Source organism: Telopea speciosissima, chromosome 1, assembly GCF_018873765.1.
Source record: "Telopea speciosissima isolate NSW1024214 ecotype Mountain lineage chromosome 1, Tspe_v1, whole genome shotgun sequence".
Taxonomy (NCBI): domain Eukaryota; kingdom Viridiplantae; phylum Streptophyta; class Magnoliopsida; order Proteales; family Proteaceae; genus Telopea; species Telopea speciosissima.
In genome coordinates this window covers 57,841,440-57,867,224 of record NC_057916.1, presented here as the reverse complement: position 1 = coordinate 57,867,224, position 25,785 = coordinate 57,841,440, and the positions used below count along the sequence as shown (strand labels likewise).

Here is a 25,785-nt window from a genome sequence, read left to right as displayed (position 1 = left end):
GATACAAACCCCGTCTTAGTGTCTAGCCTGAACTATGGTTGGCGCCTAAACTTCACGGTGGACTACTCCGATAACACGGTCGGGACCCATGGGCTTGCCCGACACCTAAACCCCTGTCGATAAGGGTTGTAGTACTGGGGAGTTTATATCCTAGCCAGCAAACAACTCTTGAGATGCGAAAGTATGTGCATGTGTAGCCTAGAGGTCGAGTCCATCGTGCCAAACACGGTGGCCCGGCTATCCTCTTGCCCCCTCTAGCTTACACACACATGCTAGATAATAACAATATGGTGGGTTTGATACCGAAATACCAGCCGACCGATCACAATCCAACCCAATTCATCATACACGAATCATAATCATTATATATTCACAACATTCTTCTCGCAACACTAGCATGGCAATCAGAAGTCCGGGGCCCACTCACGGCACTTGGATTCCATTACACATCCATATTCTATACCATTCGTACCATCATTCACATAATATCCAAAATAAAGTTTCAGCCTAATATCATCAAGCATAATTTGTATCTCATCATGTTCATATTATTCCGGACTCCAACCCATTTTTTCTGAGAACAAAACCAAACCCCTGAAACCCTCTTCTTCTCCAAAATATATCTCTCCACACCCCCCCCTTTTTCTTTTTTGATTCTCCTGAATCTCTCTCCTCTCACGGCTTCACTCTCCCTTTCCTATCCATCTATCTCTTCATTCTGTAACCTTAAGAAAATAGAATCCTAATACCAAAAACCAAGAACCAAGAACAAAAAACCAAAAAAAATAAAAAAATGAAGAAGATGGGAGTTACAGAAAATCTTGTTAATAGAAATTGATTTACCAAGAAATTTGATCAAATTCTAGACAAATCACAACATGTGTAATTAGAATCCTTTTGTCTAATGCATTCACTACTATATGCCGTCTGGGTTGAATCAGTTTAGGGGAAACATGAGTTCTAGAGAGAGAGAACATGGGGCGGCGGCGACTAGGGCTTTACCTAGGGTTTTTCATGCAGGTAGCAATCTCCACCATGAGGTTGTGGTTTCAGATGCGTTGGAGGTGCCTAGAATCAATGGAGGCGACGAGGAAGGAATTTCTGTTGGGGAGGAGAGGCAAGGCGTGGCTGGGGTTCCCTTGCAGCGGCTGTGGGTGCTCGGATGCCTGTTGTGGAGAACCTCCCTCAGCCAGTGAGGGATGGTTCTATGACTCGGATTAAAATCCGTCAGTCAGCATACGAAGAGCAGATGGACCGGCTAAGGTTTTCATTGATTGGAAGGTTAAACTTTAGATATCTTTCGATGAATGATGTGCGTAGATTCATACGAGATTCTTGGGCCATTGAAGGGACTGTGGAGTTGAAAACCCTTGGGAAAGGTTTTGTGCTGTTCAAGTTTGATCGTGAAGCAGATATGTCTAAGGTCTGGAGACATGGTCCATTTCGCATTGAAGGGCAATTGTTAAGGTTCCAGCGTTAGAGCCCTGACTTCAATGTAGATAAGCAGCAGATGTCTCATCGGCTAATCTGGATCTGGCTTCCTGGATTACCGCAGGAATATTGGCATGATGAGATTTTGTTCTCTATTACTAATGCGGTGGGGCGACCTATAGCTATAGACAGGAAGACAAAAGACTCATTCTATGGGCACTTCGCTAGGGTTTGTGTGGATGTGGATGAAACCCAGCCTAGGGTTACTGAGATTTTTGTGGAGAGGGAGCAGCGAGGTAGTTCTGAATTATTTCTCTTCAAGCAGCCGGTCGTGTTCGAGGATCCGCTGTCGCGTTGCGGGGAATGTAGGAAGTTTGGCCATAAGTCTGAATCATGCCCCATCCGTGTGCATGAGCCTTTGGAGGAGCCTGCGATTTTGGGTGCGGTCTACGTCGACGATAAAGAAAAGCCTCACCATGAATGGAGAAGGAAAAGGAAGGGGGTGAGAGAGGTTCCCAATCCGGGGCATCCCCAATCCAGGCCAAGAGAACTGGAGACACAGGATCAGGCGAGGCGTGTTTGGGGGTGCAAGCTTCATAGTGTGGTTCACAGTTTACGGTTTCCCCAATCCAGGCAGCGATGAGTGGAGAATTGGGTTCAGGCGAGGCATGTAACCGAAAAGATGCTTCTCAGTTGTAAGTGGTTCAAGGTGGAGCCGTGGGTGCATCGGATGTGGTGACACATGTTGAGGTTGTTAATATAATACAGCCTGTTCTTACAGATGTGGAGGGCACTATTGAAGTAGTTCTGGAGTGCTCTGGTAGTATGGGGTTATTGGAGCAATCAAAGGAGGTGGCTAACGAGTGGCAGCAGGATCTGGGGGATGCGGGTTCTTTAGAAGGGTAGGGTCATGATCCTTCGGCTTCGGTCATGACCTTTGATGAGGTCCGTCAGGTGGACGCTGTGTTAGCGGGGACTTTTACTCCAGTAACGGGCAGAAGGGCTGGGAAGCAGTCAAAGAAGGCGCGGAATCAACCACGCAGAGCGGTAAGGGAGGCCTCTAAAACCTTGGTTTTAAAATGAAGGTAATTTTTTGGAATTTGCGTGGGGTTGTTAATAGTCGAACAAAGGCTACTTTAAGAATTCTAGTTAAAACTCATGCACCAGATGTGTTATGTATTGCTAAGCCAATGATTGAGCCAAAAAAGTTTCCAAAGGTTTTCTTTAAGCACTTAGGGTTCTCGGTTGATTTTTTGCACAATGAAAGGGAAGGAAAGAATCCGAATTTGTGGCTTACATGGAGGTCTTGCATCCCTGCACCTGTGGTTATTAGCTCCTCTGACCAACAGATAACAGTGTTCTTACAGGTGGGAGGGGTTAATTTTTTCCTTTTGTCGATTCATGCTAGTAGTTTCTACGCGTGAAGGAGAGAGCTGTGGACGGACCTTTCGAGTCAACCTATTTTGGGAATGCCCTGGCTAGTGCTTGGTGACTTTAATGCTACCCTTCTGGCTTCAGAGAAGCTGGGGCCTGGTGCTTTTAATAATGATTCTGCAATGGAGTTTGTTGCTTTTTTAGACACCTCTTCTCTTATTCATTTGAAGGTTTTCTTTAAGCACTTAGGGTTCTCGGATGATTTTTTGCACAATGAAAGGGAAGGAAAGAATCCGAATTTGTGGATTACATGGAGGGCTTGCATCCCTGCACTTGTGGTTATTAGCTCCTCTGACCAACAGATAACAGTGTTCTTACAGGTGGGAGGGGTTAATTTTTTCCTTTCGTCGATTCATGCTAGTAGTTTCTGCGCGCGAAGGAGAGAGCTGTGGACAGACCTTTCGAGTCAACCTATTTTGGTAATGCCCTAGCTAGTGCTTGGTGACTTTAATGCTACCCTTCTGGCTTTAGAGAAGCGGGGGCTTGGTGCTTTTAATAATGGTTCTGCAATGGAGTTTGCTGCTTTTTTAGATGCTTCTTCTCTTATTCAGTTGCCTTCAAAAGGTAATAAGTTCACTTGGAGCAATAATAGGAAGCGTGGGACTGCGGCAGCATTTTCGGATAGAAGTTTCTGTAATGCAGCATGGTTAGATGTTTTCAGTGAGTCTTTCCAGCGTGTTCTGCCTCATTCAGTTTCGGATTACTCTCCCATTGTGGTGACCTAGGATGCGGTGCCTAAGCCTTTGAATTACCCCTTTAGAATGCAACGGTTTTGGCTGGAGCACAATGATTTTATGTTTGTGGTGGAAAGGTCATGGGCTGAGTATGTTTTGGGTTCTCCCTTCTATGTGGTGGTTCAAAAGCTTAAAAGAGTTAAAGGGGTGCTTAGAGCTTGGTCTAGGGCAGCGTTCCCCAATATGAATGAGGAGGTGGAGAGAACAAGAGTTGCTTTAGAAGATGCTCAAGAAGTTATGGAGTCTGTGGGCTGCTCGGAGTTCTTAGTCCAGTGTGAAGAACAGGCCAAGAAGGAGTATGTCTCAGCTATTACTCTATAGGAGAATTTTTGGGTGGAGAAATCCAGGGCCAGGTACCTAACTTGTGGTGATCGCAATACTAAATTCTTCCACCTTGCTACAAAAATTAGACGCTCAAAGAGCCTCATTAGAATGTTGAAGAAGCCTGATGGAACTATTCTCACTGAAAACATCCAGATCAGTAGTTTTGTTACAGATTTTTATGAAGAGTTTCATAAGCGAGGTCCCTCTGTTGCGTGCCTTGGGGTTTTATCGGCCATCCCCCCTGTGATTTCAGAAGAAGACAATATTTTCCTTACTGCTATCCCTAGCAGGGAGGAGATAAAGGCTGTAGTTTTTTATTTGGATCCTGATAGTGCCCCTGGGCCTAATGGTTTCCCTAGGGCTTTTTTCAAACATTGTTGGAAGATCATCGAGAGAGATGTGTGTAGGGCTATTATGAGTTTTTTTCGTGAGGGCATTATCACGAAGGGAGTAAATAATAATTTCATCACCTTAATCCCTAAAGTGGATGAACCTGTTACCCTAGACAAGTTTCGTCCTATCTGCCTGGGGAATTTTCTGTATAAGTTGATCCCAAAAATTTTAGCCACCAGATTATCGGGGTTCCTGCCTAAGCTGATTTCTGACGAGCAAGGGGCGTTCCAGAAGGGGAAGGTGATTTTTTCCAATATTTGTGCGGCGTCTGAGCTAAAAAATATGATGCATGTAAAGTCTTACGGAGGAGGGATGGGTCTCAAACTGGACATCCAAAAAGCTTATGACACAATGGAGTGGGAATTTATGTTTGATGTTATGAGAAAGTTTGGGTTTTGTGTCTCATGGGTAAATATGATCCATCAGCTCCTTTCTTCGGCCAAGCTCTCAATTTTGTTGAATGGAGGGCCGGTGGGTTTCTTTGGGGTTGAGAGGGGACTTAGGCAAGGAGATCCGTTGGCACCTCTGCTATTTATTATAGCGGAAGAAGCATTATGCAGGGGATTCACAAAGTTAAAGGAAGAAAGGAAAATTTCCCCACTCCCAGGTCCACGAGGGGTAGTGGTTCCCACCCACTTACTATTTGCTGATGATGTTTTCCTGTTTGTTAAAGCAGGTACCCGCTCTGTTCGAAGCCTAAAGAAATTTTTGGAAGAATATCATGAGTACTCGGGGCAGTGTATAAACATTCATAAGAGCAAAATGTTCTTGTGCAATGTAAGTGCTATTAGGAGGGGGAAGATTAAGGACATTGTTGGTTTTCCGAAGAGCAGTTTCCCTACCAGATATCTAGGGATTGAAATTTTTAAAGGAAGGGTCAAGAAGGACGCTATCTCGACGTTGATGGATAAATTCAAAGCTAGATTGGCGGGATGGAAAGGAAAACTTATTTCTATGGCAGGGAGAGTCCAACTAGTCAAGTCTGTGCCGTCTAGCATGCCAATCCATACCTTCTCAGTCTATTGGTGGCCTACTTCTTTAATTACTTTAATGGAAAGATGGATGAGGAATTTTATTTGGTGCGGAGACTCAGATGTTTCTAAAGGAATTACAGTGAGATGGGAGTGGGTATGCAAGCCTTATGAAGAAGGTGGCCTGGGAATCAAGAAATTAAGGGAGGTTAATAAGGCTCTGCTTTGTAAGCTCTGTTGGGCCATTAAGGTTGAGCAGTCCCTTATTAGTAATTTCCTTCGAGCAAGATTTACTTCTAAGGGTAAATTAAAGCATCAGATCAACTTTTCTTCGATTTGGCTTGGGATTAGGAAGATGTGGGACTTTGTTTCTAATCAAGAAGCTTAGGTGGTGGGGGAGGGATCGGCTATAGATTTTTGACATGATCGATGGCTTAATGGTGAAATAATTGCAGAACATCCTGAGCTACAGGGGTGGGAGAATTGGTTAAAAGCCTTTCACTCACCACTGGCTAGTTTCATCTCAAATTCAAAGTGGAATTTCCTAGTGGTAGACTCCCCGGTGCTCCAACAGATCATAAACCTAGCCTCTTCCATTCCGTTTCCTACAATCTTGGAGGAGGACACAAGAGTCTGGACCTTAACAAAGCAAGGGGATTTCACTGTCAAATTAACGTGGGAAGGTCTTAGAAGATCTGAAAACCAGATTGCTTGGCATGAAGTGGTATGGGCTTCTTACCTACAACCCCGACATTCAATGCTTGGTTGGCGGCTGATGCAGCAAAAGCTGCCAACTGATGAAACGGTTGTTCAGAAGGGCATCCCTTTAGCCTCACGCTGCAATTTATGTTTGAAAGCAATTGAGTCTCAAAAACACATCTTCCTTGAGTGCTCTTTTTCCTTGAAACTGTGGCAGGGGTTCCTATGTTTGTTTCAAAGAACATGGCTAGCAAAGGAATCCATGCATGAGTTTATCGTTTGGTGGAAGGAGAAAGCTGGTTCTAGCGCTATACCCAAGGTATGGCTTGCGGGTTTCATCTTGGTTTCTTATCATATATGGAATGAAAGAAATAAGAGGCAGTTTGATGGGAGCTGTAATAGATCAGCTACAGTCTTACGGCGGGTGATTTTAGATCTTAGAGATGCCTCTACACTAATGAAGATCTCAATAAAGTCTATGTAGGATCTGGTTCTAGCTTGTCATATAGGTGCTTCTCTACCAAATGCGTAGGATAGAAGGATCAGGGAAGTACAGTGGAGAAAGCCTGATGAACATTGGATGAAGTTAAACATTGATGGTTACTCTATAGGGAATCCAGGGAATTCAAGTGCAGTAGGGATCCTACGAAACTACGAAGGAGAACCAAAAGGAAGCTTTGCTCAATTCCTAGGGGTGTCTACAAATTTTATTGCTGAAATTTTGACTTTCTTTCTTGGAGTTAAAATGGCCAAGGAGAAAGGCATTCAGAGGCTGTGGATTGAGAGTGATGCACAAGCGGTGGTTACATCCATAAGAAGCAGTAAAATACTGTGGTTGTTCAAACAATCATGGCTGGAGGTTGCTGGATACCTAAAGGATATAAGGTGGACAATAACACATAGTTACAAAGAAGCAAATGCTGTTGCAGATATTCTAGTAAAAAGGTATGCCTCTACTAATGTCTCCCAACGGTGGGAGGAAGCCCCAAACTATGCAAGATTGGAGATAGAGATGGATATTCTTGAAAGGAGCAGGTTTCGGTTCTCATAAAGACCACCAGATGGACCCCTAGGTTCCTAATGTTAGGATTGGTTTTGTTCATTGAAAGCCATAGTTAAGAGGCTTTGGTGGTGCCCTGATATTAATATTGGGGATCCCTCTAGTTTTTGTATTTTGTATCCATTTATTAGTTAATATACACATTGCTAACTTCTAGCAAAAAAAAAAATGTTCGTATTATTCCATAAGGCCTAGCATGCATAGTGTTGCATGTGGAAACCTCCGTCAATCGGTCTGCCCAAGGATGAGCCTGCAAAAACCGAATGAGCACAAGAGAGCCGGTGTGGCTCCGGCCAAGGACTCTCCGATGCCTAAGTCAGGTCTCCAGTGCAACAACGTTTCAACTTAGTGAAAGTGAGATGAGCATTTGAGCTCCATACCTGGGTATTTATAGGATGAGGTTGAAGCGGCGGAGATGAGTCCTTATTGGGCAAGAGTCCTTTTTTGGGTTGGGCTCTTCCATGTGGAGTGGAAATGCGAGTTATTCTTGGAGTAGGACTCTTAATAAGGTAAGAGTCCTCATTGGAGCGTGATGCGATTCCAGGATTGCGGTCTGATTCGTATCCTATGATTATCGGGATACGATGATGTGGCCCCATGATTGTGGGGAGTCGTAGTTACCACCTCTGGAGGGGCCTCGGCCTCGGACGGCAGTGCCCTTGATGCTCAGCTTTGTGGACTGCATGGATGGCTGGTGCGTTGAGCCTTTGTGTGACATTCGACTCGGTAAGCCCATAGGCTTGACAGACTATACTTGAGCTTGGTCAGGCATCGTCCTCGGTGGTCCTCGGCCATATGGCCGATCATAGTAGGCCCAACGCAGTGCTTGATGACCTTAGTATTAGGCCTCGTGCTCGACCGCTTCGGTGAGTGGGGCGATGATCCCCCTTTCGGTGCGCGGTATCACATGGTCTTGCTCGGCTCAGTTCGCGGGTTTGGCCTGGACCAGTCCACGTGTCAACTTCTGAATGGAGGGTGATTTTATGGTTCATCATAGGCCCCCCACTCATCAAGGCTCAACTCAGCTCGGCCATGGTGAGTAAGGTCTTCGGCGTTTTGATCACTTTGTTCCGAGGCCGAATCTGAGTCCGATCTCTACAAGGATTTGATGTGTCGCACGGACTCCGACATTAATGCTGTCAGTGACATGTCACTCAGCATAATGATGGCTCTCGAGAATTCGAATCTTCTCTTGATCTAAACCGTTAGATTTCCTAGGATTTTCCTCGGTCGTTGGATCTCGACAAGTCGGAGACTATAAATAGTGAAGGTTATTCTTCCATTTGTTCCTATTCAAACCTTCAGAGTGCTTGGCTAACTCAGAATTCTCAGCTCTTCTAAGCGCTCGGCCTTCTCATGTTCAGCTCAAGTGCTCAGCTCGTTGCTCCAGCTTCGCCTAACCAGTAAGTCTTCTTTCCCTCTACAATGTCAGTTGGTAGTAGCTCGGAAGGCGAAGTTCTCGCTGGGGTGCGTGATATCGTGAGCTCGAGCCAGGAGATCTCCACCTTATCTCCCCTAGTTGATCTTCTGGGCTAGGGCTCAGGCGAGCCCGAAGTGGTGGCGTCCCATTCGAACGACGGTGCTGAAGCTCCTTTGCCCTAAGAGTCTGGCCATCAGGCTCAGCCCATCTCCGAGGACCGTGATGAGCGCACAGGATCGTCCTTGGCAAAAGACAAAGAATCAGATGAAGAAAGATCTTCTGATGAAGGAAGTGTCGACATAGTCGAGAGCACGGTCACCGAGGTCGAGCTCTAACTGTTGAGGGAGGCATACACCATTCCTGAGGACATCAAACTCTGAGCCCTATGTCCTCAGGAGATGGCCTATCAAGCCCGGTGAAGTAGCTCTGTACGAGATCGCCTTCAAGTATGGCTTCAGATTTCCTGTGCTCGGCCTGGTGGACCAAATTTTGGATCACTTCCACCTGTCCCCGAGTCAGCTGACTCCGAATGCGTGGTTGCTGATATATGGCTTCCACATCTTTTTGAACAGAATGGGTCGGGCCGCGAGCGTGAATCTCTTCTCTCAGCTTTGGTATTTGAAGAGGTACAAGGATAACAAGCAGTACTATTTCAACTGCCGAATGCAAAAGTGCTTGGAATTGAACTTTTACAAATACCTTAGTCGAGTACCGACCTCCAACAAACACTGAAAGCCTCGGTTCTTCTATGCTTCCATCCCCAACTGTCCCTTCCAAACCAAGTGAAAGGAGATAAAATTATATTATGTCAACCGAGAGTTGCCTATGAATGAGTACAAGTAGGTCTTGTACGATCAGATCCTTTGGCATGCCCCCTTTCACGTTCTTTAGCTCCTAGATGAGGAGTTCCTCTAATTGTGGAGGCTAACCCCAGGTAGGAAATCCGAGCCGAGCTCAAGTACTTATGATTTTTTATTATATCTTTTTTGTAGCCTTACTTTCCTTCTTTTCTTGCAGTGGTCAGCAATGTCCCCCAACTTGACTAGGCTCGGTTGAAGGTCGAGCTCGCAGAGGAGAGGAAGAAGAAGGCGGCCAAGAAGGCCAAGGCAAAGGCTACCTCCAAGGCCAGAAAGGGCAAGGCGTTGGCCGTGCCAAGCCCTATGGACACCATAGTCGACCTTGAAGCTGAGAAGAATAAGGGCGATCTGAGCCCATCGAAGAAGGAGCTGAAGAGGAAAGAAAAGGAAGATTTGAGCCCACCGAAGAAAGACAAACGCCCCAAGCTGTCCTTCAACGTTAAGGGCACCAATCCCCCGGGGGTGTCCTCGGGTTCGGGCATGGCCGGCTTGGTCCTGGGGAGGGCCTCCTCTAGCAACCTTCTGATCCGACCTGTGTGGCATCTCTTTCAGGGAGACTTAGCTCTGACCTCGTCCGCTCATGCTCGGGAGTGGCTTGATGCCGGCTATCTTCCCATCGACAAGGCTATGCTTTCGGACCTGAGCGACACCGAGATCTTTTCCATGCTATTTCAAGACATGGCTATGGTGAGTTCTTCTCCCTTATGCGATTATTTGTTTTATTTTTCCGTGCTTGACATTCTGACGTCTGCTTTGGTCCCTTGTCATAGGGTTTCTCTAAGGCTGTTGAGGCTGCTCTTTGGCTCGAGTCGGTGGTCTAGGACAATGCCTCTCTCGAGGCCCAGGTAACGGTGGTGGGGAAGGAGGTCAGGAAGGCCATCCAGGTGCACCGAGAAGAGGAGGGGAGAGAAAGAAGGTTGAGGCTGGCCATGAGGCCCTCCGTGCCGAGATGGACTCCCTCCAAGTTCACTCCGAGAAGGAGGTGCAGGCCTTGAAGGTCGAGCTCGATCAGGTGACAAAGAAAGCCAAGGCCGACCTGGCCAATGCTCGGACCGAGGCCGTGGGGGAGTACCTTCAGTTGAAGGACTTCGAAGAGGTGTACCACAGCTTGTGGAAGCCTTCCTATGCGGCCGGTTACGATGAGGGCCGAGCTGAGGGCCGCCTACCCTGATCTGAACCTATCCCAGTTCGATGATGACGTGGCCACCATGGTCGAGGACCTGGGAGAGGAGGATGGGGTCGAGGCTCTTCAGGTGGTCTCTACCAAAGTTGACCCCATGGCACAGTTGATTGCCGCCGTCGAGGACCCAAAAGAACCCCCTGCCGAGGACCCAAAGGACGCACCTATCCTCTGAAGCTTTCTCTTTTGATGATGATGTACATACCCCATACTCGGGGTCTTAGGAACAAATTTTTTTTTGACTGTACCGAGCCATTGGCTTTTTGTAATTGTACTATGCCGAGTTCTCGGCTTTAGTTAATGAAATGATCCTTTTTCTGACCAATTTTATCTAAGTGTATGCGTTCGATCGTTTCTTTTTTAACGGTTTGACAATACTATTCTTGCATCCGAGCGCCAAGACCGAGTACCCTGTCTGCTTGCTCAGCCGAGCTCCATGCCTTAGAAAATTTATTTCTTTTTAAACTTAGACGTCGACTAGGTCGTCGTGCCTGGCCTTAGCATAGGAATATTGTACTGAGCCTGATCTCCCAACTGAGCTTAATGCCATAGTTAATTTTCTTTTAACCTTAGCCGTTGGCAAGCTCGGTCACCGTGCTTGGCTTTAGTATAGGAACGTTTGACCGGGTATTTGGCTTGGTTGCCACGCTCGATGCATTGGGATGTAGTTAACCCATGAGGGCTAGTCTTAAGGGTCCCCCCTATGAGGGCTGGTCATATGACTTTGTTGCCGACCTATGAGGGTCAGTCTTCGGAGTCTGCCAATCTATGAGGATTGGTCTTTTGACTTGGTTGCCGACTTATGAGGGTCGGTCTTCGGCTTCGGCCAATCTATGAGGATCGGTCTTATGACTTAGTATGTGGTAGGCTAGAAACAAACTTGGGAGTGAAGAAGAATCTCATTTTATTGATGTTGAGTATTCAAACTTCCCACAAACTTCTGAACTGAACATGAAAACCAAGGGTGAGGCTGAGGGCGTAACAAAAAAGACAAAGTTTGAGCTGAGCCAAAAAATATTTGTCACTTTTATTGAAAAAATTTATTCAAGTTCTCGGAGTTCTATGGTCTTGGTATCTTCTTGCCCCCCGGAGTCTGCAAGCAATACGTTCCTGGGCAAATTTGCTTGGAGACTATGTACGGTCCCTCCCAATTGGTGCTAGCTTTCATTGTTGCCTTGGCAGAGATGCGCTTGCTTTTCTGAGGATGAGGTCTCCTTGGCAAAAGTGTCTTTCCTTCACCCTCAAGTTGTAGTATCTTGTCGTCTTTTGCTGGTAGGCGGTATTCCGAAGCAAAGCATTCTCTCTTACTTCATCGAGGAAGTCAAGATTTGCTCTTAGTCCATCTTCATAAGTTTTCTCATCGAAGTTAAGCACTTTCTATGACAAGGCTTTGACCTCTATGGGGGTGAGCGCTTCGGTTCCGTATGCTAGTTGAAACGGGGTTTCTCCGATTGGCGTTCTTACGGTAGTCCAATACGCCCAAAGCACGCTCGATTGCTCTTTCACCCATTTTCCTTTTGCTTCGTCCAATCTCCTCTTGATCCCCGCTAGTAGTGTTTGGTTGGACCCTTTTACTTGTTCATTTGCTTTTGGGTGAGCTACTGCTACCGGGCGGAAGTCTATGTAGAAGTTCTTGCAAAATTCTTGGAAGTTTGGGGTATTGAATTATGTACCGTTATCTATGATGAGCACTTTGGGTAGCCCAAATCGATAGATGATTTTGTCTCAAAAAAACTTCTCCATATCTTTCCTAGTGATGGTGGCCAAGGGCTCGGCCTCGACCCACTTAGTGAAGTGGTCGATGGCTACAACCAAGTATTTCTGGTTTTCGGAAGCCAGGACAAAATCTCCAAGAATATCCATCCCCCATATGGCGAACGGTATTGGGCTCAGCATCGGGGTTAGCTTCATTGCGGGTCGGCTCAGAATAGGTGCGAATAGTTGACACTTTTCGCATGTCTTCACATATTTCATGGCCTCTTCTTGCATTCTCGGCCAATAGAATCCTTGTCGAAGTATTTTATCTGCCAGTGGTCGGCCTCCCATAAGGCTCCCGCATATTCCTTCATACACTTCCACCATGGAGTACTCAGCCCCTTTCGGCCTGAGACATCGGAGAAAGGGGAGCCGAGATAGCTCTCTTGTATAAGACCCCATCCCGCGTACTTTGCGGCCCGGATCTTGACCTTTGTTGCCTCATCTCGGTTCTCTGGGAGTTGATTATTTTCTAGATAGTTGATGATCGGGTCCATCCAGGTTGGCCCATCTTCCTCAATATGTACGACGCTTTCTTCTTACAAGGAGGGTTTTTCTAGAATTTCTATGTACACTGATCGGCTCAGATTGGCGAAGTCGGCGTCAGCCAGTCTTGATAGGGAGTTGGCCACAGCATTCTCTTCTCTTGGTACTCGGGCCATCTCAAAATGCTCGAGCTCAGAGAACAGTGCTCGGGCTCGGCTCAAGTAGGCCATCATTCTTTCATCTTTGGTATCGTATTCTCTATTTACTTGGTTGACCATGAGCTGTGAGTCACTTCACGCCTTTAGTCGATTGATGCCTATGGCCTTGCTGACTCGGAGTCCAGCTAGGAGGGCTTCATACTTAGCCTCATTGTTGGAGGCTGGGAATTTGAATCTTAAAGCGTATTAAATGCGAAACCCCTCGGGGCTAACTGAGATTAGTCCCACTCCACTACCGGCGGAGTTGCTCGCGCCATCTATATTCATGATCCACGACTGCTCGGCTTCGGCTTCAACCTCGGCCTCATTCGTTGGCTCATCGCCTTGACCTTGGGTGTCAGGTATGGTTCATTCGACGATGAAGTCGGCCAAAGCTTGCCCCTTCATCGCTGTCCTCAGGAGATAGCTTATATCGTACTCCCTAAGCTCCACCGCCCATGCGATCAACCAACCCGATACATTCGGCTTATGTAATATCTTCTTGAGGGGTTGATCAGTTAACACCATAATTGCATGAGCTTGAAAATATGGCCTCAGCTTTCTAGCGGCTGTTACAAGGGTGAACGCTACTTTCTCAAACTTGGAGTACCTCGTCTCGGCATCAACGAGAACGTGGCTGATATAGTATATGGGCTTTTATGCTCGGCCCTCCTCCCTTATTAGCACCGCACTGACCGCCACTGGGGTTGCGTGTTACACCCCAAACCACCCCCTAGGAGGATTAGGTAGGTGACCCGAATTGCATAACGGTAATCCGCTAAATCCCATGGATCTAGAAGTAGTTAATACATTCACGGACAGACACATCCATATCATTACCACAAGTAAGATCAGAGTGCTGCAGATAATCTACAATTATAAGAAGAAAGAGAAGCGTAACGATATGGGAAATGATTGTGATATATATACATAAGTAGAGTTGTTCCATTCCCCATTACAACCCACAAACTGAACAGTAAAAGCTGACATATACATAAGCGGTAACAAGGTAAATATATATATTTACAAGGTGAGATAACTCAACCCCAAAAAGAAAAGAAGAAAACTATCAAGAACAAGAACGGGGATAAACTCCTGACAAAATCAAAAAGGAGTCCCCTAGACAGGAAGCATCACGAGCACCCCTCACGGGTCATCATCAATAACCACTGAGAATGCTTACATCACCGGCACGACCTCCGTCGGGGTCCATACCAATATCATTATAACCACAAGGGCTCTCCTCCTCATAATGAGGCTCCATGCCACAGTGGCATCCACCTATAGAATCATCTATAGAAAAACATATACAACAGAGTGTGAGCCCCACTGAGCCCGTGAGTAAAACATATCATCATGCATGTATATGCAACCACATTCCACATGATCCTACATGATATGTAAGTCCAGATTATTTATTAGCCACCTATCAACACAGCTAAGGCAGGTTAGTGCTACTACAATCCCCAATACATGTATCCCTGGTGTAGGCTTGGTTATCCTTTCCCGTGATACACCCATTGAGTTGTCAGAGAGGACCAGTCAGCTCCAGCACACTAATTATTTGTCAGCCCGACCAACCCTCTGTGATTAACCTGTGAGGTAACCTACTTAATATCAAATTCACCATTTTGATGCTTCCCAGCATGTAGCATGAGGATCAACTTTGTTTGGCTTATAGCCGTAAATCACCTATCGGTGCTTCCCAAGCATGTAGCTCGAGGCTTCCCAGCTTATAGCTCAAGGCATCCCAGTATATTACCAAGGCTTCCCGACGTAAATACCCAAGGTTTTACGGTAGTCCTCACAGGCATCCAACACCTTAACTCCTATTGGCAAGGGTGTGTAGCACGGGTGATGAATCTCTAGCCCCATGTCTGTATGGCACCGTATGAGTCAGGCGGTGTCAACCGTATCCATTCTACGGGCTACCACAGGCCTCATTTCCAAACCGACTATGGCATCTAGTCTATCAATCACAATCATCATGATATATTCAAACAGAGTTGATCAACAGTCACACGATGTGTAATAATTATGAAATTGTAATTGATTGAGTAACACAGCATTGTAATTATAGAATTTATTGTTGGCATAATAACAATTATGTTACATGTACATACACGATAACATTTCACTCACCTAGGTCTAGTTCTATGAAATCAGTTATAGTTTCAATTCCGGTTGCAGTCTGGCAGTAGGCCTCGAGCGTGGGATCAAACCCTAAGCATAAATCAAAACTATGTTATTGAATATTCCAAACTATTTTTAGATGTCCTAGGCTTGATCTAGGCTCATTAGGTTGACTCGGTGTACAGTTGGTCATCACTTGGAATTCTCTAGGCCTTGCACTGGGCTTCAGGCCTATGTCCCAGTGCATCATCCGGAGAATGTGGTCTAGGGGTAGAATGGTCATTTATACCTATAGTACATGGTTCAAAGTCATAACAGCCCTACAACACTGATCCCAATTCAACAATGCTGCAGGACCAACACAAACAGGGTTTCCAAGCCCTGCGGGGCCCACTTGGGTACCCAAGGTATCCATTCTTATGGATAGATGTGAGGAGGGGTATTTTGGTCATTTACCACCTCCTTACACTGCATATAGTCCATACGTGGAGGTCCCCAAAGCAGATCAGCAAAACTGTCACTTTTTATTCTCTGGGCGATGTCTCTAGGTGATGTCTGCATCATCCAATGCATTGCCCAGAGCCTTCTTAACACGTGAACAGGCTCTAATTCCTAGGTTCTACACCATGGGCAGTGCCCTGATAATCCCCCCATGCATGTTAGGTCATCATGAACCCCTTGGGGTGTGCTTTGCACTGGGCCCGCCACTTGGCTGCCAGGAGCTGCCCAGACAGCATAGTAAATAGTAACCCAGTATAGCTTCAGCTGCAGACCATGGATTTGGATGCATGCAAGGGTTGTTTCACATGTAATACAGTAATCTAAGGCTGTTGCAACTCATGGCTAGGCTGCATGTAGCCAGGGCACATAGATCTGAGCCCAGACTACCTGTTCTTGGTGTAACAGTGCAGCACAGTCTAGCACAGGCATGGGTTTCGGTCTCAGGCATGTAACAGCCATCAAAACATAATCAAAAAGCTCAGATCCTCCATGCATCCTGGTTGCATGTTGGATCTGAGGTAGTTCGTGGCAGCCCCCAGTTGTTCTGTATTGCCAATGGCCAGAAAGGCTTCAAGAATACCAGAGATTCATGGAGAAGAACAGTAGCAGCATCACAACAGCAGGTATAGGTTCAGTTTTACACCTGAATTGAGCTGAGAATGGATGCTGGAGAAGATTTGATGCAAGGTGAGCTCTTCCCCTTCTTCTCCTTTTTTCTACCTCTTCTCCTTCTCTTTTTTCTCTTTTCTTTCTTCCTCTTCTCTCCATGATTCCAACAGTGTCTAGAGCTCTAAAATGAGCCTAAGGCCCCCTACTTATAGACCAGCCTCCTACTGAGGCCTGTTTGCCTGCTTAAGCCCCTTTTGAGAATGTGTTTTTAAACTGATTCTCAGCCATTCTAGGCACTCAGATGGGGTCCACAGGGATCCAAGGGTATGAGGTGGTCCCCCAGACTCCCTTCTACCTATGGAGGGTGCCCATGTCCAATATGGGTGGTCCCCACATATCTGTATAATAAAATAATGCATTTTTCCACTTTGGGTGATGTCTCTGGGTGATGTCTGCATCGCCCAAAGATTACAACAAAGTTGTTTCTCTTTGGGCTTGCACAGGGGTTTGACCTAGGGTTAGGGCCTTGCACCCACACGCCACTCAAGGCCTTTTACACCTATTTTCAGGTGTGGGACCCACATTCATGGAGAGGAGAGAGAATACCTGGAGTCCAAGCAGTATATTATGCTGTGGGCAGTGCAATTGCAAGGATCTGCAATCCATCTTCTGACAGGTATGTAGGAGGACATCCTTGGGGGTTCTTCATTAATTTCAATTACTGGGGTGATACTCCACAGTGTGCTTAGATGCCATGTCGAGGGTTCTTGTCCTTTAATCAAAATTCCAGCCAGTCAGGGGCAGGTTTGAAATTTCTCCCCACCTTCAAAAATTTCATCCTCAAAATTTGCTTACCTTGTAGTTCGAAGAGTTGGGGATACTTTTCTTTCATCTCTTCTTCACGTTCCCACGAAGCCTCTTCTATGGGATTGTTTCCCCATCAAACCTTTACAAAGGCGACCATACGGTTATGAAGATTATGTTCCTTCCTATCCAATATCTCTGTAGGCTGTTCTTCATAGGTCATATACACGTCCAACTGTTTAGGTTCAGTTGATAGTACATGTGTCGGGTTGTTGATATATTTTCTTAGCATTAACATATGGAAAACATCATGGACACCTTGCAAAGATGGTGGTAATGCCAGTCGGTATGCTACGGGCCCCACTCTGTTGAGAATCTCATAAGGACCAATGAATCTTGGGCTCAACTTGCCCTTCTTGTTAAAACGTAGCAATCCCTTTGTTGGAGATACCCGGAGGAAAACCTTTTCTCCGATATTAAATTCAATATCCTTTCTTCGATTATCAGCATAGCTCTTCTGCCTTGATTGAGCCGCTTTGATTTTCTCTTTAATGATATCCACCTTGTCATAGGTTGCTTGTATCATCTCTGGCCCAAGATATTTCCGTTCTCCAACCTCGTACCAATATAACAGGGTCCTACACTTTCGACCATAGAGAGCTTCAAACGGTGCCATGCTAGTGGTGGAATGGTAACTATTGTTGTATGCAAATTTCACCAAAGGTATGAGGGCATCCCAACTGTCATTCATTTCCAAGATACAGGCTCTGAGCATGTCTTCCAGAGTCTGAATAGTTCTTTCGGATTGTCCATCCACCTGCGGATGGAAAGCCATACTAAGATTTAGTTGAGATCCCACTGCCTTTTGTAAACTTCTCCAAAACCTTGAGGTAAATCGAGGATCTCTATCAGATACAATACTGATAGGTACGCCGTGCAAGCGGACTATATTTTCTATATACAGTTGGGCAAGCTTCTCCATTGAATAACTTATCTTGATTTGTATGAAGTGAGCTGCCTTCGTCAGTCCGTCTACAATCATCCAAATTGCATTCATTCCCTTCCTGGTGTTGGGCAGATTTGTCACAAAATCCATAGTAATTCTTTCCCACTTCCATTCAAGTATAGGGAGCGGCTGCAATAATCCATACAGTCGATGTCTCTCTGCTTTAATTTGTTGGCAGGTGAGGCATTTGGACACGTATATTGCTATGGTCTCCTTCATCCCAATCCACCAGTTGTACTTCTTCAGATCCTTGTACATCTTCGTGCTTCCAGGGTGGATTGAATAGGGTGAGTTATGTGCCTCTTTAAGGATTCGGTCTTGGATATCATAATCATCAGGCACGCACAACTTGTCTCGAAAGTTTAATGCCCCATCATGGGCCAATGAAAAATCTGGGTCCTTATGGACTCCTTGCTGTACTTCCCAGATTATCTTGGCCAATTCGGGGTCTAATGGTTGCTTCGCAATTATCTCTTCTCGTATCAAGGGCTGTAAATCCATAGTTGCTAATTGTATAGCCATTCCTTCGATCACGAGTTCTAGATCAAACTTTCGAGCTTCTTCTATCAACTGCTCGCTCACGTCCAAGGAAGCGAGGGATGCTATCTGAGATTTTCTACTTAATGCATCCGCTACAACGTTGGCCTTGCTAGGGTGGTATTAGATCTCACAGTCATAATCCTTCACCAGTTCTAACCACCGCCTCTGTATCATATTTAGCTCCTTCTGGGTGAAGAAATATTTCAGACTCTTGTGATCGCTGAAGTTTTCACTCTTTTCACCGTATAGGTAATGTCACCATATCTTTAACGCGAAGACTACAGCTGCCAATTCTAAGTCATGAGTGGGGTAGTTCTTTTCGTGTTCCTTCAGTTGTCTTGAGGCATAGGCGACCACTTTATCCTTCTCCATTAAGATGCCACCCAATCCCATTCTGGATGCGTCAGTGTATACCACCATTCCTCCAGTGCCATCCGGGATGGTCAAAACTGGAGCCGTCACCAACCGACTCCTTAACTCTTGAAAACTTTTCTCACATGCCTCATTCCATTCAAACTTGATGCCCTTCTTTGTTAGCTTTGTCATAGGCACCGAGATGCTCGAGAAATTTTCAATGAATCAGCGGTAATATTCATCTAAACCTAAGAAACTTCGGATCTCAGTGGCATTCTTCGGAGTCTCCCACTCGAGAACCGCTTTCACCTTGTCTGGGTCCACTTTAATGCCGTCCTTGGTGACGATGTGCCCCAGGAATCCAATTTGGTGAAGCCAAAATTCACATTTTTTGAACTTGGCATATAACTGGTGTTCCCGCAGTTGTTGCAACACGAAGGTAAGGTGTCGAGCATGCTCTTCTTCACTCTTGGAGTACACCAGAATGTCATCAATAAATACGATGATGAACTTTTCCAACACATCATGGAATACTCTATTCATCATGTCCATTAACACTATCGGGGCGTTGGTTAACCCGAACGATAAGACCAGGAATTCATAATGTCCGTATCGAGTTTTAAACGCCGTCTTGTGAATATCGCTGCTCTTGATCTTCAATTGATGATATACGGACCTAAGATCAATCTTGGAGAAGACTCTTGCTCCTTGTAGTTGGTCAAATAAATCGTCAATGCACGGCAACGGGTATCGATTCTTGATGGTTAGCTTATTTAGCTCGCGGTAGTCGATACACAGCCGCATACTACCATCTTTTTTCTTAACAAATAGCATGGGTGCTCCCCAGGGAGACACGCTGGGTCATATAAAACCTTTCTTCAGTATGTCTTGTAGCTGGACCTGTAATTCCTTTAACTCGATAGGTGCCATACGGTATGGTGCCTTGGATACCAGTGCTGCACCAAGAATTAGATCAATCGTGAATTCTGTCTCACGATCAGGCGGTAGCTGGGTCAGATCTTCTGGGAAAATATCAGGAAATTCTCTGACGACGTCAAGTTCCTCCAAGGGCTTTATCTTTGCCTCAGTGTCTATCACCGTGGCCAGAAAGCCTTGACATCCTTCATCCAACAATTTTCGCGCCTGGAGGGCGGATAGGGTTATCCTTCTGGGTTTCCTCTTTGGTTTACTTTGATAGGTGAAAACTGACCCATCCTCCAACTTGAATACTATCTTTTTTTCCGCACACATGACATTTGCTCCATAGGCGGATAGCCAATCCATGCCTAATATCACGTCGAAGTCCTTCATATCGAACTTTATTAGCCATGCAGTCAAATTTCTGCCACAAATTTCTACCTGACAGGGGTCATAGACTTCCTTCAAGCTCAAGACACTACCCGTCGGTGTGCTGACTACTAAATCATGCCCAATGTCTCTCAGTTGATCTTCCATCCTACTCGCAAAGGTAGCAGAAACAAAAGAGTGGGATGCGCCCGAGTCAAATAGCACTTGTGTAGGGATGGTTGAGACACTCAGGGTACCTAGGGTTTGTACATAGTTTAGGTTACATGTATACACTGGTTATTCCCTACAACTTAGTAGTGTTCAGTGGACTTACCTGTCATTACATCGGGGTTCGCCTCAGCTTCTTCATTAGTTAATGCGAACACCTTTCCTCACGTCCGATTATCCCATGGCTGAAAAGGTCTAGCGTAGGGCTGATTTGGCGAGTTATTGTTGTATCCATGCTGCCTGCATTAACTGGCCATGTGCCCTTCTTTATTGCACACGTAACACTTATAAGGTGGAACAACTGGTGTTAAGGCTTGGCTCAATTGGCTTATGGCTGGTCGGGCTGGCAAAGCTGCTGTTGTCGCTTGACTTATAGTCGGTTGGGCAGGTCAATTGAAAGTAGGGCGAAAAGGATTCTGACCCACATTTGGCTTATGGTACGGAGTCGGATTGGGGCTTGAACTTGTTCCTCAAAAAACCTTGTTTGGCCATCCAAAAGTCTAGAAATTATTTGGCCTTTTGCCAACCCGGCCGACGTCGTAGACTTTTCTTTTTCTTTCTCCTTCAATCTATCCTCCATGGTCTTCGCCTTGTCGACCATCTGAGCATAATCCCGAATGTCCCTTATTGATAGAACTGACCCGATCTTAGGTTTAAGTCCCTTCTCAAACTTCTTCGTCTTATTGACTTCCCCTTTCAGGTGCTCTGGAGCGAAATGGAACAGATTTTTAAATCATTGTTGATAGTCCAGCACTGACTTGGTTCCTTGTACCAGTGCAAAGAACTCAGCTTCTTTCTTGTCCCTAAAACTCTTCGGGAAGTAGTTCTTGAAGAAGACTTCTTTAAATTGTTCCCACGTGGGATTCGGATGAGCGGCTTCAAGATTTGGCTTGGTAACCTTCCTCCAGGCTTCAGCCTCATTCTATAGCTGATAACCCGCACATATTAGCTTTTGCGCATCCAAACACTCGAGCACATCAAATGCCTTCTCTAAGGCGCTAATCCACCATTCCGGCTGCATGGCCTTAGAATTCAACTTGGAAAACACGGGTGGTTGGAGTTTCTTGAATCTCTCCATTACCTTGGCGGTAGAGTTTTCCACTAAGTGTTGAGGCACAGGTGGTGGGAAAATTACGGGCCGGTTGGGTGGTGGAGGTGGTACTGCACATTCATGCATCATAGCCGTAAATTGAGTAGACATTTGGCCCAGTAGTTCTTGTTGTTGCTGCATGGTCCGCATCATAGTAGTCATGAAAGCATTCACCTCTCCGGCTGCTATACCCGGCTAAGGTGCCGCAGCAGTGGCCTGACCAGCCGCTGGTGCCCCTGACGAAGCAGCCGATGCTTCAGAATTTTGGGCCTCAGTTCCATTCGGCAGTTCAACCTCCGGTATAACGTGAGGGTGTTTTCCTCAACGACCACCTCGAGAACTGCTTGTGTTGACCATGGTTGCTTTTTTGAAAGGAGCATCATGTTCAATAATCCAACACTCCTTATCGAGGCCAACAAATTATTCCTAGTTAATACATGTATATACCTATTCCATAGTTCCAGTGAATTCATGTAGTCATACCAACAAGGTGTGTTTTTATTGGCTTATTCATTCAGTTCTTACTTTTATTTGTTTTGTGTCAAGTTATCATGATTTTGAAATTTTAACAATAATTCTCAAAATTTTATACCTGTGCCTAACAGGCAAGTAGTTCCAGTCTCTTCCCAATCATAAATTTCAACACGTGCAGGTGTTCTATGTCACTCCTAACTTCATCAGCCAAGGATAGGTAAATAACTCGGTCCTCCGGTCCACTATTAGCTGCAAGTCCCAAGAAGAAAACCAATCGGTTCTCAGCACGGGGCAGTAGCTCTTGTATCCTGATCAATCTTCTCCTCAGTTGCCTAATATATCGCATGTTGCTGGGGTCTCCAGGCTTGAATGAGGTAGTAAGGTCTTGTCATGAAGAGGTTCTAAATATCAAGTCACTATAGATACTTAATTAAAAGAATTAAGTACATGGCTATAGAAATAACTTATGACCAGGAGAAAATAAATGGGTTGGCTCGAGCCATCTTAGCATCTAGGGGGTTCAACTTGATTGGACAACCTATCAGATCCTATTCTTGGTCGACCTAGGTGGTGGGTAGGGTGAGGTCTACGTGCTCTAAAATCTCATAAATACATATTACAACATTCCTAAATACCTATGTCCAGTTTGCATAGCATCACTCCACCTTGGTTCATACACACATGGCAATAGGCACATAATATTAAATATTAAAGTATACTCTACTAATTTATAAGCATAGACATAGTTGTTCATCATTGTTCATCTTAAACAAGGAAAGAAATTTCCTAAATTCTCTATGCTTCTTGTTTTACCATGGTAGCCCGCAAGCATTACCTTATCTAGTCATAGATGTAATTTTAATTAAATTTAATTTAAATTTTGTTATTATTATTTTATTATTTTCTTTATATCCATACATTTGTAAAATTTATATTTTTATGTTTATTAAGTCATTTCTAGGTAAAACTCACAAATTCACATGTTTTCCTGCAGAGACAGCAAAAATTCCATTCTCTGGGCGTTAGATGCATCGCCCTGTGCTATCGCCCACAAAATTGGGGCCCAGTTATAACAATTTGAGATCTCTCATTTTCATTTCATTCTTCCTCTACAGCTTTCTAAACACCTAGGGCAGAGCTTTGGAGCCTAGTGTGACCTCTTCCACACCAATTCCACCCATTTTCATGGGTCCCCCGCGATCCTACGCGATCTTGGGTAAGATTCTTTAACCTTTTTCTCTCATTTAGGTCATTTTCCATGTCATTCTTGTCTTAGCTTGGATTTTACCAATTTCTCTTGCCCTAACTATCTCTATTCTTTCCTTTTTGCAGCTCCATGTCTACTAGTTATAGAACGGCGAGGAAATCCATAGCACACAAGAGGCTACGGTCCGAGAGCGAGCATTCCCCATCTTCCTCAATGCCACCTTCCTCACCGAGAGAGGATTCTTCATCAAAGGAGCCGGATTTTGATCGGTTCCTATTTTCTAGGTACGAGCACTCACGTGATTGGGACAAATTTAGGTCCCTTAAGATTGTGAATGGGAGGATGGTACAAGTGGATGACTTCCATCAGTACAACTTGTATACTAGGTTCAATATCCTAGGTTGGGCTTCTATGTTGTCACCTACCGAGCCATGTTACCCTAACTTGGTTCGTTAATTTTACTATAACCTAGTGCCATCTGGGCCACAGGAGTTTGGGTTAGAGAGCAGGGTTAAGGGAGTGGATATTAGACTTACCACTGCCACCTTAGCAGGGATCCTTGGGTTGCCTAACATAGGCGAGAGGTGCTATTATAAGCCCAGGATTGACATTTCAGACATGTTTTCCTTGGAGACTAGGAGGAGGGTCTTCAAGGCATTGACCGATTCAGAGGGGACTCCTAAATCTGAGGCTGCCTATAAGCCCAGTGCCCGGGTCATTAGTAGATGCATTTCGTATAACATTTACCCGAAGGGCGGGAATAAAGGCAGTATTTCTATGTTGAGGGCCTATATTACTTATTGCCTATTCGGTGCGGGCAAGGGAGGTCCAGTTATAAACCTCCTATATTTACTAATTCAGGCCATGTTGTATCACGCCCAATACCCTTCTGATGGGAACCTTCCATATGGGAAATTCCTAACTTTGGTCTTCAAACACTTTGATGTTCCCTTGGGCGGTGAGTATATGGAGAGGGATAGGTCTCTACCCATCAACAAGACCTCGATCCTGAAGATGAAGGTACCAGGGGAGCCAGGGAGTGATCCAGAAGAGGGTGATCAGATGGAGCAGGGAGAGGAGCAGAGAGTTGGATTAGAGGAGGAGGACGACTTGGAGGGGGTTGGAGCACAGTTCACTGATTTGCCCCCATATGAGGCGATCGGTGCTACCAGCTCACATGTGTCAGAGTCCTACAGGTGGTCTCAGATGATGTCTCAGTTTCAGGGCCTTAGCACCCAGCCCACTGACATATCTACGAGGATGGATCGGGGCTTCTCGTCCCTTGAGAGCAGAGTGGGATCTGTAGAGCGTCGCCTGGACTTTTGGGACACATTCCACTACGTTGATTCGCGCTACTCTCAGCCTCCACCGGGTGACTTACCTCCGACAAAGTAGCATCCCAACCAGCTTCTATTTAGTCTGACCTGACATGGTGTAGTTGTAACTTTTTGTATTTTTGTCTTTTTTTTTTTTTTTTTTTTTGTTGATTTATGTAGTTTTTTTTTTTTTTTGTTCATGGTGTATGTACCCCCTTTTTTTTTTGTTAGCTTATGTAAATTTGAAAATAGTACTTTCAGTCAAACTTCTTGTAGTGGCTCGGCCACAGCTATCTTCATGTTAATGTAATTATGAAATTTACCTTTTAATTACATCTACCTCCCCTATAGCTTTTACTTTAAAACATGTTTTATTATTGTTAGCTTATTATTCCTATTCTGCATCCCGTGAATGTCGAAAGAGCCTCACACTCTGATACTAAGCTCTGTCATACCCCAAACCACCCCTGGGAGGATTAGGTAGGTGACCCAAATTGCATTACGGCAATCCACCAAATCCCACGGATCTAGAAGCAGTTAATACATTCACGGACACACACATCCATATCATTACCACAAGTAAGATCAGAGTGCTGCAGATAATCTATAATTATAAGAAGAAAGAGAAAGCGTAGCGATACAGGAAATGATTGTGATATATATACATTAGTATAGTTGTTCCATTCCCCATTACAACCCACAAACTGAACAGTAAAAGCTGGCATATACATAAGCGGTAACAAGGTAAATATATATAGGGCGAGATAACTCAACCCCAAAAAGAAAAGAATAAAACTATGAAGAACAAGAATGGGGATAAACTCCTGACAAAATCAAAAAGGAGTCGCTAAGACAAGAAGCATCACGAACACCCCTCACGGGTCATGATAAATAACCACTGAGAACACTCGCATCATCGGCATGACCTCCGTCGGGGTCCATACCAATATCATTATAACCACAAAAGCTCTTCTCCTCGTAATGAGCCTCCATGCCACAGCGGCATCCACCTGTAGAATCATCTATAGAAAAACATATACAACAGAGTGTGCACCCCACTGAGCCCGTGAGTAAAACATATCATCATGCATGCATATGCATCCAGATTATTTATTGGCCACCTATCAATACAGCTAAGGCATGTTAGTGCTACTACAATCCCCAATACATGTATCCCTGGTGTGGGCTTGGTTACCCTTTCCCGCGATACACCCATTGAGTTGTCGGAGAGGACCAGTCAGCTCCAGTACACTAATCCTTGGTCAGCTCGACCAGTCCTCTATGATTAACTTGTG

General features: G+C 45.2%; 1 protein-coding gene across 1 annotated transcript; it reads left to right on the top strand.

The window, feature by feature from the left end:
• Positions 1 to 4,031: 4,031 nt before the first annotated feature.
• Positions 4,032 to 10,144, top strand: LOC122651645. The gene is made up of 8 exons (XM_043845129.1): positions 4,032 to 5,589; positions 5,743 to 6,092; positions 6,204 to 6,305; positions 6,519 to 6,931; positions 8,862 to 8,931; positions 9,039 to 9,092; positions 9,513 to 10,010; positions 10,094 to 10,144. The coding sequence occupies exons 1-8, from the start codon at positions 4,032 to 4,034 to the stop codon at positions 10,142 to 10,144; spliced, it is 3,096 nt and encodes a 1,031-aa protein (XP_043701064.1).
• The last annotated feature ends 15,641 nt before the right edge of the window (positions 10,145 to 25,785 follow it).